Here is a 17,272-nt window from a genome sequence, read left to right on the forward strand (position 1 = left end):
TTGAGAAAAAAGAAACTGCAGTTGACTTCAGACTCATGCTGCCACTGCATACCACTGTTATTCCACCATGCAGCACAGAGCACAGGTAGCACTCTACATCGTACACAGCAAGCCTGGAATCTAACCTGGATCTCAGGCCTGCTTAATTACAACATAAAACTCAGGAAGTCACCATTTAGGTAAAAGGTGATGATGCTCTATGTCAGAAATGCCAATCCTTGAACACATATTAGCAAGGCACATCACCCATGTCATAAAGAACAATGGGTAACATTTGGAAACAGGTTCTAATGTAATACAATCTGTCCTTGAACTCTCTATGATCTTTCCTTCTACCCCCACCTCTCCTGCGCTGAGACTGTGTGCTGCAACTTTTGGCAAGGTGCGATGTTAAATGTTAAAGTTTTCGTAGGCTATGATTAAATAACAGCAATCTACAGACTAACCTGTACATTCTATCAAGAGCTCTCGGGAGGCAGAGGCAGGCGGATCTCTGAGTTTGAGGTCAGCTTGTTCTACAAGAGCTAGTTCCAGGACAGACTCCCAAGCTACAGAGAACTCTGTCTCTAGGGGGAAGGGGTGGGGAGCTCTACTGTAACATCCTCACACTAGGTAACTTTTCTTTCCTTTTGCCAGAAATGAGCAAATAATTTTTGAATGACTGGTACTGGTCAGGGAAAGCTAAAGGCCACATTAAATTAATGCATAGCAACTGTCAGAACAAAAACACAGAAATAAAATCGCAGAAAGTGTCTCCTCATCATCTAAGAAAAAAAACCAAAAATTTTGTTTACACGACTGTCATTTACCTTCTAATCAGACTAGTGAAAATACAATAGCATGCATATAAAGCACATAAAACATAAACTATAAATCAGGCAAAAATTACAGAATTAACTCTCAGCTGGGTGGTAGTGGTGTACGCTTTTATTCCCAGCACTCATGAGGCAGTGGTGGGCAGATCTCTGGGAGTTCAAGGCCAACCTGGTCTACAAAGTGATTCCAAAACAGCCAGGGCTACACAGAGAAACCCTTCTGGGGAAAGAAAAAAATTAACTCCCATCTTTTAGGATAAGACAGACTGAGACATTCGAGTGAGCACACATACAGAGGATTGGAATGGAAGAGACTTACGAAATTCTCAAAGTCCTAAAAAACCTATATTAAGTATTGAGTTTTCTAGGACTCCTTACCAAAAAAGAAAAAGAAATGCCAGGCACAACAGAGGCGGCTGAAGCTGAACACACAGAATAACAGAACAAGGTACACAAGTGGGAAAGCCAGTATGTACGTGAAGAATCAACAGTAATCAACAGCTCGTTTCCAACCTGCGGTGGCTGTGTGGTGGTGAAACGATACTCTCCTTGTTTGTCTCGACTGAACACAACCTTCCAAAGGACCGTGTCAAGGAAGAAGCTCTGAGAGATATTCCAGTGAGTTAAGAATTAAAAACGCCAGGTCATTCCTTTTCAACATGCACATTTGCTAACATTCACACAATGTTGCAACATTAATATAAAAATGTGATTTGCTTTTCATATGGCAAACTTCAGTAAATACTACAAAAGGTTAAGTAACTTTTGTAACAAATACAAGTCATAAAATTCTTGATAAAAACAAGACTAAATTTTCTACAAATTAGGTTCTGGTCCCCAGTGCTTCCCTAAATTAACAATGTTGATGATTCATGGCCATTTTCTTAAAGAGTTACTTTTACTTAATATCTAGTATTAATTCTGTCTTCATATTAATTCTGTCTACATAACTATACAAACATTTCATAAGCAACCAATACAAATAATTGTCTACATAACAAGAATAAAAGATGAACTTACACAGTAGGAAAAGAATCCTAACACAATCTTAAATGTGCTTTCTAGAATTTTTGAATAGAAAATACATTCTATAGAATGTAAAATGATCAGCTACAAATATCCATGTTCCCATCTCATCTCAATTTAAAAACCCAAGCCATTTTTCCAAGTGGCACACTCTACTTTCTGTTGGGAACACAGCTCTGTGAGCGCACGGACACCTACTCTTCTCTCTGCTCACTGCTCATTTTTACTATCTCAATGTCTAATGCCTCCTATATTCATGAATGCAGCTCCATCAAATCTAGATAGAACTGCAGAAAGGTCTGATCAGGAAGTTGAAACAATCTGCCTAAAATGAGAGTGTGGGCTTCTGTATAATATTAGCTGTTCTCCCACCACTACCACCTTTAAATCACCCAAGAATCCCAAAACTGGGTGCTTACCTCAACCGTGATAGACACAAAGGCATTGATAAGAACAATGATAAGCATATGTATACGCCACTGGTATGGTACACATACAATCTAAAAGAAAAAAAAATTAAGTTAGTCTTAACTGATATTATAGCATTATATCATGGTATCTGAAATCATGCCTGTAATCCCAGTCAGTACTTAGGAGGCAGAAAAAGGAAGATCATGTGTTCAGTTAATCCTAGATATCTTATAGGTACAAATCAGAGTGGAATACCTAAAACCCTATCTCAAAAAAAAAAAAAAAATAAAAAGAAGAGAGAGAGAGAGAGAGAGAGAGAGATCTGAGTTTACCAAAACCAATGCTATGTACCTATATGTATATATATTTACATAGGTACATGTATATATACATATATAAAATGCAAATACACACTTTATCCATTTAACTTTTGGTAATACCACAAAATATGCATCTTTTCACACAAAAAAACTATCTCAAATTTAAAAAGTGATTGCTCTCACCATTGAATCATTTTGTTTGTTTTTCAAGACAGGGTTTCTCTGTGTAGCCTTGGCTGTCCTGGAACTCACTCTGTAGACCAGGCTGGCCTCGAACTCACAGAGATCTACCTGCCTCTGCCTCCCAAGTGCTGGGATTAAAGGTGTGCATTACCATTGCCTAGCTAGCATTAAATCTTAAGATACTCAAAAGTCTAAGCTACTCTAATCTACAGTGTTACAAATGTCTAACAAGTTGTTTTTTTTTTTTTTAAATAAAAATCTTTCAAAAATAAGGCAGAGACACTAGAGCGATGGCTCTGTGGTTAGGAAGCATGTGCTTCTCAGCATCCAGATCTGGTAGCTACATCTGTTGGCTACCTGTTAACTCCAACATCAAGGAATTAAGTGCTGTCATCGTCTGGCCTCTGTTAGGCCCTGCAATCAGCATGTACATTCCTCCAGATATACATATAGTTAAAAATAAATCTGTTTTTAAAAATGAGGTACATACTCATTTTATGCTGGTCAAATTAAGTTGACTTTCCCCTGTTCAAGCTTCTAAACAGCTAGAACTACGCCCACACACCATAGTATCTAACACTAAAATCTGATTGCTCTCTTTGACCTAAAATATCCTTTAAGTCAGCAAATATTTATCAATGAGTAGCTAAAACACTATGTACGATGTGAAGGAGTAAGTTGACCTAATGTACTTCCTATTAACATACTACTGCTCTAGTAAAGTTTGAGATGAGAAGACTACAAGGGATGGATGCTAGAATGCCAACCACACACATACACACAAAAAAAATCTTTTTAAAAATGAAAACATGGGACTAAACCAGGTAATGGTGGTGCAGCTCACACCTTAGTCCCAACACTTGGGAGGCAGAGGCAGGAGGATCTCTCTGAGTTCAAGGCCAGCCTGGCCTATAGAGTGAGTTCCAGAATAATCAGAACTGTTACACAAAGAAACCCTGTCTCAAAACAAGCAAACAAACAAAATAACAACAGCAAAAATCACACACAGAGCAGAAGAGGTGGCTAAGAGGCAAAGAGAATGTGCTGTTCCTCCACAGTCCCAAAGTTAGTTCCCAGAACCGACTATCTGGAGACTCACAAACTCAACTCTAACTCTGGTTTCCGAGGATCTAATGCCTCTGATCCCTGAGAAAAACCTGCACTTAAATACACATATCTACATGTATGTATATGTATGTGTGTGTGTATGTATGTATATTAAAAATCTGAAAAAACGAAATAGTAAGAACTAAAACACACTCCTAGAAACTCCATTTTTATACTGGCCTATAAATACATACCTATTTGTGTTATAAAACTTAGAACATTAAGATATTGTTAATAACCTACATGAAGGGCTGGAGAGCTGGCTCAGAGGGTAAGAGCATTGCCTGCTCTTCCAAAGGTCCGGAGTTCAATTCCCAGCAACCACATGGTGGCTCACAACCATCTGTAATGGGGTCTGGTGCCCTCTTCTGGCCTACAGGCATACACACAGACAGAATATTGTATACATAATAAATAAATAAATATTTTTTAAAAAAATAACCTACATGAAACTAGTTTAAAGGGGGGGTCTGCACTACAGATTTCTCTTGAATCTTCTTTTTTAAAAACAAGGTCTTGGGGGTGGAGAGATGGCTCAAAGGTTAAGAGCATTGCCTGTTCTTCCAAAGGTCCTGAGTTCAATTCCCAGCAACTACATGGTGGCTCACAACCATCAGTAATGGGGTCTGGTGCCCTCTTCTGGCCTGTAGGCATACACACAGACAGAATATTGTATACATAATAAACAAATAATTTTTTTTTTTTTTTTTAAAAAAAAGGTCTCACTTTGTTTCCCATGGTAGCCTCAAACTCCTGAGCTCAAACAATCCTTGGTATCTCGTGTTAGTGTAAATAGATATGGCTTTTGTTCCCTTGACATACCAATCATCTCATGGAGAAAATTACATTACTGAATGGAATCTTCACTGTTAACTCTGTGAGACAGAGTTTCCTTTCCAAAAAGAATCTGACTAGAGATGCAGGAATTTAATCATGGGTGCCACCATCCCATGGGCTTGGGGGTCCAGACTGATAAAGACAGGAAAAAAGGATCACCTTCCTATTCAAGAGCTACGAAAAGGACACTGCAGAGAGCGACACCCTTATTTATGCCACGGCCCACAATGTGGAGCCTCTGAGAACTGCACCTTTCAATTCAATGCAACTGTGCTTTTTATTTTCTATTATTTAATCTCTACCCTTGTGCGTGTGTTTCTTGGTGGTTTTGTCTATGTACTGCTGTTGGGTTTGGAGACTGTCACGTTTCTTCACCCATTAGGCTTTCTTTTAACTATATCTTCCTTCCATCTATGCTTCATCTCTTCGATGTCTTTTCCTTTTTCACCTTTAATCCCTCCTCTTTTGGCCTCTCAATTATAACCTTACACAGCCTTACCAATTCCTATTATCTGTGAACCCTAACAGTATATCACCTTCCCTCTCCTTGATTCTTTCCTCAAAGCTGAATTCATACTTATTTTTACCCTCACCCACCCTACTTTGATCCCAATCCTAACCTCATTAACTAAAATACTCCACTATTATCAGTGGTAGTTCATTTTCCAACAGACTCAATTTGAAGGAGTGCTGTTGTTACTATATTCACCTCAGGAAATAAACAGAGCCTATTACCAGAACTCCTTTCTAAACTAATCCTCAACTCTACCATAGCTAAGTCTCACTTGAACATGATAAGATGTACTTATTAAAAAATAACAACCTTTCAAAAATTGCTAATCCTACAGTAATGGCATCTAGTATGAATGAATTATATGAAACCCCTGGCAGAGAACATAAAAGATAAGTATACTTGAAGATATCAAACAAAATAAGCTGCTGAATAAAAACATAAGCAATTGAACAAAACAGAGAAGGCAATGTAAGGCTCTAAAGAGGAACTCCAGAGATGGAAATACTAAAAAAAAATCAATCATCTGCAATGCTGGGGTGGAGACAGGTCAAAAGATATCCCCTCAAACTATGGACCACAATAAATCCCCCCTTTCTTAAGTGGCTCATCAGTTATTGTCACAGCAATGAGAGAAATAACTAATAACAATATATAAGAAATGAACAGTGATCACAGAAAAGGAACTAATTGTTTCCTGAATTTATTAAACAACTCAGTATAACTCTTAATTCCAAGGGTGCTTTTCTTGGTACCCGACAAGCCAAACCTAAAATTTAGAAAGAAATACTCCCAGACAAAAACATCTTGATGATTCTATCACATTGAGGTAGAAGTATTGTTCCGAAATATATAAAGATCCCTTACAAAGTCATAATAATTTGGAGAGTCCGGTACTACCAGAAAAAGATAAAGAGAACTCAAGTATAAAATAAAGCCCTAATAGGATGAAAATCACCAACTTTACATTTGGGGAACTGAAAGATGTCAGAAGAACCACTGAAGGAAGACTAATGGGAAAAGATGCCTAATCAGGTGTAACCAATAAAATCAATTTAATTATGTTCTTTTAGAGCATCGTTTAAATACAACCACATCTTAGACAAAGGAAAAGAAACAATATTGGGAAAAATAAATGGAGGTAGTTTAATCTTTCTTCAGTATCAAACATCAGAAATACCATTTAGCTGTTTACCTTCCATATAATAGTACAACACCACTTTTTATGAATGTCTTAATACTGTTACCCCAGTTACCATCAACCATGACACAAGTAGTGAGTGCTAAGCCTTACCTCAAGAACCTGGTCAACAGAGGCAACTGGATGCAACATGATGAATAGTATGAAAACATACAAAACAATCACAGATATAACAAAAAAATCTGGAAAAGAAAGCAAACAATTAAATTAGGCATTTCCTTTAAATTAAAAGGTGCCAAACACCAAGCAGCATATAATTACTTCAAGATTTGCTTTAAATACCTCTACTTAAGATGAAATATAAAAAACATATGCTGTTATTTCCTACAATATAAAACATCCTGCAACCCTACCAGACATCTAAAGTCCATTAGCTTCGATCTTAAATGTACGTCAGATAATAGTAACACATGCTTTAATAACAGCATTCCAGATACAGACAGATTTGAGTTCCAGGCCAGCCAGAAATATATAGTTAGATCCTTATAAAGTGATTCCCCTGCCTCAATTCTACACTTACAAATGGAAATCTAATATTCTACTTCACAAGTACAACTAAATTAATATATATTAGTTATCCAAAAGTTGTTATGGTAGTTAAAGAAAATGCTAGTTGGAAACACACAAATACCAGTAAAAATGGGAAGAAAAATAAAGAACTAAAAGAAATAGTCACAGGCAAGTATGATGGCACAGAACTGGAAAGCAGAGGTAGGAAGACTGAGTTTGAGATCACCCTGACCTGCAAGGTAAGATTTATCTCAGGAGAAGAATGAATCAAAATGGATGGATTGATGGATGTAGTTCCTGAAGACATAACATAACCCATATTAGATACTTTTCAAATCTTACTGCATAATTTTGTTCCTGATAAATATATTCCTTAGTTAAGAAGTTTGTTATATTTACTTAAACATGTTTTCAAAAGTTGCTGAGTTCCCCCCCAACATCTGACTTCTAAAAACCTGCCAAGATTTCCATAAGAGAAAAAAAAGTTATCTTCCACTGGAGATAAAACAGCTGCTATGGGCTGGGAGATGCTTGGCAGTGGAACACTTGCTGCTCTTCCAGAAGATACAAGTTCTGTTCCCAACACCCATGTCTAGTAGCTAACACTGTATCTTAACTCCAGCTTCAAGAGAATGTAATAACCTTTTCTGGCATCCGTGAGCACTGCATACATGTCACACGGAGATGGACATGGAGACACCCATAAATAAAAATAAGCCAAGAACTACTCAAAAAAGTTAGATGTCACATGGCTTTTCATAAGCACACAAAATTTTTTGAAAATAATCTAAGAATTCAACAAAGAATGGAAAATCAACTATTCAGGGAGGTAAGAATGTCTAGTAGATTACCCTCAGCTTCTGGGTCCTCTTAGAATTGTCAGCAAAGTGAGGATTTAGCAATCCTGTTAAAGTACAAATGCTCTTCACCAGAGACAAGTGCCAGAGTAAGTTATGTGTTGCTGTGATTGCGGGTCTGGGGCAAAGTGGTTAAGCTAAGAACAGCTTGGGCTATGGACACTGTTAGATATAAACAAAATCTAAAATAAGTAGTTTGGTGGTACATGTCTACAATTCCAAGATTTGGGAGACTGAAACAGGAACCATGACCAGTTCAAGGCCAAAAAGCCTAGATTGGATGGCAAGACACTATCTCAATGTTCTCCAAAGAACATTGGAAATATAACAGGTAAAATCAAGTCCCAGCTGACAGTAACACAAATCTTTCTGACAGAAAAGTATTTCTTGCCTATTCCCTAAAATAAAGCAAAATACACACCTATGATTTGTCGTCCTTAATATACACTTTTCTTGCTGCTTCTCAATCCTGTTTCTTTCTCAAACATTAACTGCCACCTTCTGACTTAGCTCTCTATCTATCCCTTTTCCTTTACTCAGTTATCTGTGTCTGAAAGGTCAACTTATTTTGTGGGGCTAAGTTATCTGGAACTATTCCCACCAATTAAGGCATGACAACTAGACAGGAGAGATCAACATTTCAGCTCAACACCTTCAAAGGCAAAGACAGGAAATGGACTTTGCAAACAAAAACTACAAGGACCAAGCAACAACTAAAACAGAAGCTGAAACTGCTGGGCATGATAGCTCACACCTACAACACCACAACCTGGGAAGTGGAAGATCAAAACGTCACTCTCAGCTACATAAGACCCTGCCTCAAACAAAGAAGTTCAATCTAGTGAGAAATGACAGTTAAGAGCACATTATCATGGTACTTGAAATGGAAGCACAGCCAAACATAATAGTGTACATATACCTGCTTGAAAATGTGTAGCTAGACTGAGAGTAAGTTTTATTTTAAAATGAAAATAAATCAGAAAGGAGGGAATACCATTCAGGAGAGGGTGCCTCCGGTATTAGTAACAGCAACAAATAAAAATCTCAAAATAAATGTAATATATTACAGTGATTAGAACTTGAGAACTGAATGGTCTTAGCAAAGAACTAGTCCAAAAAGTGCAATGGCAATGCACGTCAGTGACAGGAAAATAAGGGGTGAAAGAAAACTAGCAAAAGGTATATAGCCAACTATATTGGTTCCTTTATACACTCTTGCATATGCTTTACAGAAAATTTTATGATTATATCTCTGTTGAAATATTTTAGAACATTTAAAAAGAAATCAGGGCCATCATCAATAATCAATAAAGTGGTTATCATGTATTCACATCAATTGGAAGCTAAATGTGAAGTTTTCAAAATCCTGTAACATATGTATTTGTGGAGTGGAAGGGGATTTGAGATAGGGCTTCTCTGTGTAGCACTGGTTACAACTCTCCCTGCTTGGAATGACTCAATCAATCAATCAATCTCTTACTTCTCAACAATTTAAGTATGGATAGGGTGGAGGATATTTCCTTAGATAGTTTTCCTAATGGGGAAACAACCTGAGGGCAGTTTTCTTTATAACTAAAAAGAGAAAAAAAAGGAAAACCACTATCTCTAGACACAGTGCACTGCACCCGAAATCTTAGGGAAAGTACGAAATCTGCCAGGAAAACTTGGTAAGACTCTGTCTCAAGAGATAACAGAGGGGGTTGCTGATGAGGGTGTATAAGCCCAGTGACCTGAGTCTGATCTCTGACATCCACGTAAAAGGTGGAAGGAGAAAGCGGACTCCTGTCCTCCACATACAATATTAAAAAAAATAAGTAAGGAAGGGCTAGGGATGAGGCTCAGTTGGAAGAATGCTTTATCCAGCATTACACCCAAGGTTGGGCCCCTAATGTTACAGAAACTGGGTATGGTAGCAAACACTTGCAATCCTAGCACTCAAGAAGTGAAGGCAAGAGGATCAGAAGCTCAGGGTAACCTCAGTTATGCAGCCTGAACTACATAAGACCTTACCTTAAAAAGCAAACAAACAAATAAAAGAGATTTGGGAATACAGTTCAATGGCACAATACCTACCTAGCTTGTGGTGAGTCCCTAGGTTTAAGCCCTTAATATTATCTCCACTCCACTTCCTCTAACTCCACCCCACAAAAGGTTCACCTTTCAGTACATTAACTTTAGTTTTATAAACTAAAACTATACATATACTAAAGGTCCTATTTTAAGTATCACAGAAGGGTTCTAGTGGGTCTTAGTAACAGCTATTAGTACAGTTACACAATTAACATGTGTAATAAATACATAGTAATAAAGTTCTTATCTTAGAGAAGAACTATCAGTACCAAAAGGAAAGAACAAAAAACTTACCAGTAAAAACAAATTTCAATGTTAGCTGTTCAAACATGCACAAGGTCAAACTTGGGATAGTGCATGTGGAAATGTTCAACTTTAGGATAAGAACAAGGTCTAATGATTATTACTTCTATGATGTCTAAAAAATAGACCTGGCATTTTAACTGAACAGTGATGTCTTTTCATGGCCACAACACAAGAATACCTGCCATTTTCTCCTTGACAGCAAAAGCCATGTCAACTAATGTTTTCAATTGTTAAAACTGTTATTAAGTGTGTGAACTGGCATATGTGAGCATATGTGGAAGTCACAGGACTTCTGTGTGTATACAGATGAGTCTCTCTTTGTAGTTTTATGTAGGTTCCTAGGACTCGACTTAGGTCAAGTTTCTCAAGTAAGACAACACCTAGGCCATCACATTTAAATTTAAATAATTTAAAATTTTCTATTTTTAAAAGCTGGTAAAGGTCTAATGTATGTCATCTATGTTATTGCCTATGGACAGACAGAGATCTCTATGCTGTTTGCCAATTCTGTATGGGAAGCAAAAGTGATTTAAAATTAGGAACTCCAAGCCGGGAGGTGATGGCGCACGCCTTTAATCCCAGCACTCGGGAGGCAGAGGCAGGCGGATCTCTGTGAGTTCGAGACCAGCCTGGTCTACAAGAGCTAATTAAATAAATAAATAAATAAATAAATAAATAAATAAATAAATAAATAAATAAAATTAGGAACTCCAAAGACACTGACCACAACAGTATGAGTAGAGGAAAGGGCAGGTGGTTCTGTATAGAATACCCCAAAGGAAAAGATACCCACTGTCTCCTGAGCGCCTCCTACAGATTCCTGTTTCCAATTCTAATTCTCTGTATTCATTCACAGAAAGGAAAGGGCCCAAAGTAATAGGATATGAAAACCAGTTGTCGCTTTCACTTTTAAAATTGTAGAGTAGGAATGCTCATGAAAGTGAGAATAAGAAAGTAAACATGCAAAGATTTAGAATCTTGTCTAAGAATTTAACAGTTAAAATTCTTCATTTATTTTATTCATTTTTTAATTTTTTTAAAACTTTACTTTTGAGCCAGGGTCTGGCTTTGTATGTGATCGTCACACTTACAATTCTTGTAGCAAGGCTGCCTGAATGGTTTTCCTTTTGAAAAGGCAACTGCCACTGTGAGGTACTGAAAACTGGAGATAAAAAATACTGTGGTATTTTCATAATTTTGTATTGTACACGCATCGAGTTCAGTTCCGTTGTACAAATGCGATGAGTTCCAACACCCGCTTCTTGTTGTATTACAAACACTGGAACACAAAAAGATCCTATTAGGAACTTAGCAGCATCTCCCAAGAGGCCAAAATGACATCTACAATACAAAAAAGTAAGATGCTACTTATAGCAAAAGACGCAACAGCAGCAACACAGAGGGCAGGCAGAAAAGCTTTTCTTCTTTCCCTTTAGCTAGATATTCCATTATGTATCATTAAAATTATAATCAAGTACTGTCTTTTTTTAAATTTTTGGAATTTTAGTACAATGAAGAACATGAACAGGCCAGAGGTCTGCCTTTTTGTGCTACCACTTTTAACTGCGGGATATATATAGTGAGTCCCACTTGGATACTAAAAGACTAGGTGATTAAGGTTTTGCCGCCATGAGTGGATTAATTTATTCATGTAATTTACAGATAAATGGGCATATGAGAAAAGGTTTATTATAAAACCCAGTTTAAATAGTCTCTCATTGTGTGATGTCAGGCATTGCCTAAGACACCACCTTCAAAAGATATCATGTAATTTTCTCAGTCAGGAGGTAAGATAAATCGATTTTCTTAATACAAGGTAACTCTGTGGTACAGAGTAACAAAAATTGAGACACTCTTCTAAAGTTACCTTGACAAAAAGAAAAAAATTTATTAGGTGTTTAAAACAAGCTACATGAAACTCCTGTACATATTTCAAGGCTCATCTTTTCATATTTATCTTACACAAATACTTATAATGGATTGACCAACTTACTCTGAATATGGATCACACACTTTATACTGCTTGACCCAGAAAAAGCCCAGCGACTGAAATCCAACAGAGATGACAATCTGAGACAAGACGGAGAAGAGGAGTGCCCCAGATATAAGGCCTGAAGGTGGTCTCTGTGCCACAAGTTCTTTCCAGGCAGGATTCAAACTCACTATATTTGAAAGAACAGAAAGTTTTTGTCTAAATTCCCCACTAATAAAAACATAACAAAATTCACTTAGAAATGAAACTTTTAAAATTCTGGTTTTGTCTATTAAGTATTTAGTAAGAAAAGTTTCTAAACACTAAGTTAAATGTCATACATATTATAATAACCTATAAAACATTTTTTTTTGGTTTTTTTTTTTCTTGTTTTGTTTCATTTTGTTTTTCGAGACAGGGTTTCTATTCTCTGTGGCTTTAGAGCCTGTCCTGGAACTAGCTCTTGTAGACCAGACTGGTCTCAAACTCACAGAGATCCGTCTGCCTTTGCCTCCTGAGTGCTGGGATTAAAGGCGTGCGCCACCACCGCCTGGCTAAAACATCTTATTCTTATTTCAAAAATGTCTCCAGTAAGTTTTACATTTCTGTTGAAATTCATGGAAAATACTAGTTCCAGTAAAAATAAGAATATCTGTAAATCAACATATGGTAGTACACACCTCTAATCCAGAACAGGGGAGGCAGAGGCAGGAGGATTGCACGTCTGTGATACACAAACAAAACCATGTCATATCCTGTTATGTCATAACATAATGCAACATGAAACTGGAAAAAGAAACAGTTACATGTTTTCCCTTTAAAGAAATTACTAGTAATGTTTGAAGCAATATGAATAGAATAGTAACATAAAGTAGAATTAGTCCAATTGACAGACAATACATGGGATCTACCAATTTTTCTTCTACAGTTTATCTTTTGATAATAATGTGTGAAAAATCACACTGACATTCATTAAAAATTTGCTCACTCATTAACTAGTTTTATCATCCATTAAGCATATTAACTCAGCAATTCTCATCAGGGGTAATTTTAGCACCCCAGGAAAGATTTGGTGAGGGCTGTTATAGCAGATAGAATTTTGACACATATTAGTTATTTATCTTAATGTTAGTATCACCAACTTCCATTCAGATAATTAATTAAACATAAGGAGGCTTGGAACTTTCACCCTTATGTTCTAGTTATGCATAGAAGAAGATACTCTGTAGGCTATGGCAAGAGAAACCAATCGAGTCACACAACCCTCCACCTATAATCAATCTGTCCTGCCTGCAAGATGTACTGGGGACATGTGAGAGTGGCCAACCAAAGACTGGTCCAATTTGAGGCCCGTGCGCCACAAGAGGGAGCCCATGTCAAACACTACTTAGCTAGAAACTGGAGACTAGATAACTGGAGACCTGGGGTAGGGCCAAACACAACTGGTCTTTGGGGAAGGAAAAAAACATCAACAAAATGATTCCTAATGATATTCTGCTATACTCACAGCAGTTATCATCAGAGAGGCTTCCTCTGACAGCTTATGGGTGCAAGTGTAGAGACGCACTGTCAGACATTATACAGTCTAGATTAAAGGTTCTTCCCCTTGGAGATTGAAAAACCCCATGTAAAAGAGGGAAGAAAAGATGGTGGGACAGAGGACACCAGGCCAATGTGGTCCACCAAATCAACTAAGTAGGGTTTACATTGGCTCACAGAGACTGAAAAAGTAGATGGTCTACATATGTTATGGCTGTTAGCTTGGTGTTTTTATGGGACTCCTTAGAGGCAAGTGGGCTTATCTCTGACTCTTCTGCCTGCTCGAGAGTCTTTTCCTCCTACTGGGTTGCCTTGTCCAGTCTCAATGAGGGCTTCATCTTATCTTATTGTATCTTGTTTTGTCTTGTTTGGCTTTGTCTTTAGGAAGTCTGCTCTTTTCTGAAAAGGAAATGGAGGGGGAATGGGTCTGGGGGAGATGGGAGGTTGGAAGACGCTAGGGGTGAGAGGGGGAACTATGTTTGGGATGTATTGTATAAGAGAAGACTCTATTGAGTAAAAGAGAAAACCTGATTTTTAGTTAAGAGAAAGCTAATGCATCAAGGTCAAGTCAATATAATGGCTAACAGAGAATCCTCTGATTTACTAACTGAGCAAGGGGAGATAAACAATTAGTATTTTAAGGCCTAAATGTTGTGAATAAATCCATTATAAAGGTTTAAAAAAAAGATACAAAAACAACATAAAATTTATGAGCCAGGATTAAAGCTCACTTCCAGTGTAGAAAACAGACAGAGCAAAATATAAGCAACCAGGAATGAAACATATACAGTAATAAAGCAGCCAGTAATAAAACATATTACATTATTTAATATTACAAACTTTCAAATACTTGGAGAATTAAGAAAATTAGCAAAATACTTACTTGTAAATACCACTACCAAAATGATTGCCAGATCAATGAAGAGAAACTGAAAGTCTCCCAGGTTACTCAAGATCTACAAAAGCAATTGTGAAAGTTTAAGAATATTTTCATAGCACTGTTGCTAGGCAACAGCCTTGTTGTCCCCCCTACAAGACACTTTCAAAATGATCCTTCAATCCGCTTAAAAACTGAACTACATTTGCTTCTGAAGTTAATCAACAATAACATCATTTGTATAATTTTGACCGAATGTTAATATATGAAGGTTTAACTTTAAAATCTGACAAAGCATTCTTGATTTTGACAAGAAATTTTTATGCAAAATATTCAGCATTCCTAATCCTCAGCATTCTTAAGTATCAGTATCTTGAGTTTCTGTATACTCTAAGTGTTCCCTTTGTAAATAGTAAAAAGGGGATGTTCTCACAGTGTCAGTAGGAAATCTACAGGGAGATCATCAGTCATAATCTGATAGAGTAACCTATTGTAACTACTGTCAAGATTCTCTTTCAAAGACATAAAGTTCTATCAAGTATTCCTGAAATGTCTTTCTGTAAATGCACAGTGAAGTTAACTACAACTGTGATTAGAACACAGATGGCATACATCTAACATAACAGCAGTAGAGAATCAGGACTTCAAGGCTCTCCTCAACCACATAATGAACATGAGGCTAGTCTACAAACATGAAATTCTGCCCAAAATAAGCCAAGCCAATCTGTACTACAAACTAAAAAGAATAAAATCAGCATTTCTTCCCCACAAAGCTGTAGTCATGGGTGCAGGCTTTAATGAACATACATGCCAAATTAATGGCACTGCTACTCATTCAACTTTATTATCTCACGGTAATTTTATATACAAATTTCATTTTTAATCAATGTACTAAAAAAAAATATCAACAAACACATGCCCAATATCTCTGGTGCCTGACCATAAAGAACATCCCTTGGCAGTACTGGTACTCACAGAATACAGGAGAGTAACACTGAAGTATTGTATGATGCTGTATAATGCCATAAATTTAAACACACAGAAAGATGTCATTAAAGCAGCACGGCCCTCCCTGTGAAGAGAAATGTCAACATGTGATTAATAGCACAGCACCTTAAGCTTGACCTTCAGAGTATGATTACATCATGACTGATGAACATTAACATTCACAGCGACAATAAAGTTTGATACCAAAAAACTATGTCACGACACAAAAGAATCAATCTACTATTAGTGAGTTACAGGTCAAATGCATATTCAAACAAGTCTGTACTGCTCTGTTTGATATTTTACCCCATTATATTATAAAACTTCGAGCCATGAATACTAGCTCTCAGATCTATATTCATAGCCACTGGGGAGGCTGAATCTGGAGGCTTATACAAGTCTAAGGCCATCCAGGCTACATAGGTAATTACTGGCCAGCCTATGATACAAAGTGAAACTCAGTCTCAACATACAGAGCAAGTCTGGAGGTGCATGTGTGGTGGGGTGGGGTGGGAGTCGGGGGTCCTGGGGCTGGAGAAGAGGCTTAGCAGTTAGGAGCACTGGCTTTTCCAGAGGATCCGGCATTCTATTTACAACACCCATTTGACAATTCAAAAGTACCCATAACTCTAGTCCCAGGGCTCAGATGCTTTTTTCTGTTCTCCTTAGATATCAAGCATGTATGCACGCAAAACACAAACATGTTTTATTGAGGTCTCTTGTAAGAAAAAAGAATGGAGGGAGGAAGGTTATTCCAATTTCCATTACCTGATGAGGTTCGGCACACAGGAAATACTAGGTGTCTTAGAAGTAAAAGGAGATGCCACAGAAGCTTCAAGCTCAGACAAGGAAATGCCACCATGTGCCCTCTTCAAAGCCTAATTGTTTCAAGAATATTGATTAAATTTTGTGAATATAACTCAAGCTAAAGAACAAACTCCAAAATAAATCACAAAAACCTTACTTACACCACAATCATTTGCACCATCACCGCACATCCCAACAAAGTAACTAAGAAAAAAAAATAAGATTAAGCTTTTATTACACATCACATATAAAGTAATGGATTCTCCAGCAGTCACAGAGAGCTAACAGATCAATGAGTTTTCACACTAGATGAGCACAAACAACATTCTACTGAAAGCACACTGGGCTGAGACTGGCATGACCTGAGTAATTTGTTTCTGCTTGAAAATGGACAAATAATTTTGGTGTCTTGAATGCCTTATCTGTGGAGCACAAGACTTCAGCCTATATATTTTATAATACACTTTTTGTGTATTAGTAAGGATTTCTCCCCTTAGATCCTTCAAACATTACTGGCTACTAAAATTTCAGAGTCCTGAACCAAGTGCATTTGTATGAACCTATACACCCAGAACTTGGGAGGATCAAGAGTTCAAGCCTAGCTAACACACTGCCCTCAAAACAAGACCAAAAAAAAAAATTATAGTCACTTCTTTCAATATGTACCCACACATATACAAGCAGCACTAAGTGGATTGAGTAGCTTGAAAATAAGAAGAACGAACACATGAGCTTGGAAGGGAGAAGTGTAAGGAGACTTGGGATCAGAGGGAATGGGGAATGGGCTTGTTTATAACAAACTATACATGAATTTCAATGAAAAGAGCAGTAAATTACAATCTGTGTGGGTATAAACTTAAGAAAGGACTGTGAATATTTTTCTTCAGCCAGATAAATATGTGAGCTTGTTTACCTATCTTATAGAAAATAATTCTT

The 17,272-nt window shown here is 37.2% G+C and overlaps 1 protein-coding gene across 3 annotated transcripts in view; it reads right to left on the bottom strand.

Moving 5' to 3' along the window:
- The window catches only part of Atp13a3 (ATPase 13A3), a 79,738-nt gene that overhangs the window by 8,240 nt on the left and 54,226 nt on the right, over nt 1-17,272 (bottom strand). For 2 of the 3 annotated variants that reach the window (XM_026785378.1, XM_005344801.3), the window contains 9 exons: nt 16,498-16,540; nt 16,298-16,407; nt 15,518-15,614; nt 14,549-14,621; nt 12,148-12,316; nt 11,246-11,433; nt 6,505-6,593; nt 2,261-2,341; nt 1,329-1,418 (listed from right to left, as the gene is read on the bottom strand). In XM_026785378.1, coding sequence (XP_026641179.1) covers nt 1,329-1,418; nt 2,261-2,341; nt 6,505-6,593; nt 11,246-11,433; nt 12,148-12,316; nt 14,549-14,621; nt 15,518-15,614; nt 16,298-16,407; nt 16,498-16,540 — 940 coding nt within the window. The remainder of the gene's footprint in view (nt 1-1,328; nt 1,419-2,260; nt 2,342-6,504; nt 6,594-11,245; nt 11,434-12,147; nt 12,317-14,548; nt 14,622-15,517; nt 15,615-16,297; nt 16,408-16,497; nt 16,541-17,272) is intronic. The other variant, XM_005344802.3, reaches the window with a different exon arrangement.

This window comes from Microtus ochrogaster, chromosome 2 (assembly GCF_000317375.1).
Source record: "Microtus ochrogaster isolate Prairie Vole_2 chromosome 2, MicOch1.0, whole genome shotgun sequence".
In the NCBI taxonomy this organism is placed as follows: domain Eukaryota; kingdom Metazoa; phylum Chordata; class Mammalia; order Rodentia; family Cricetidae; genus Microtus; species Microtus ochrogaster.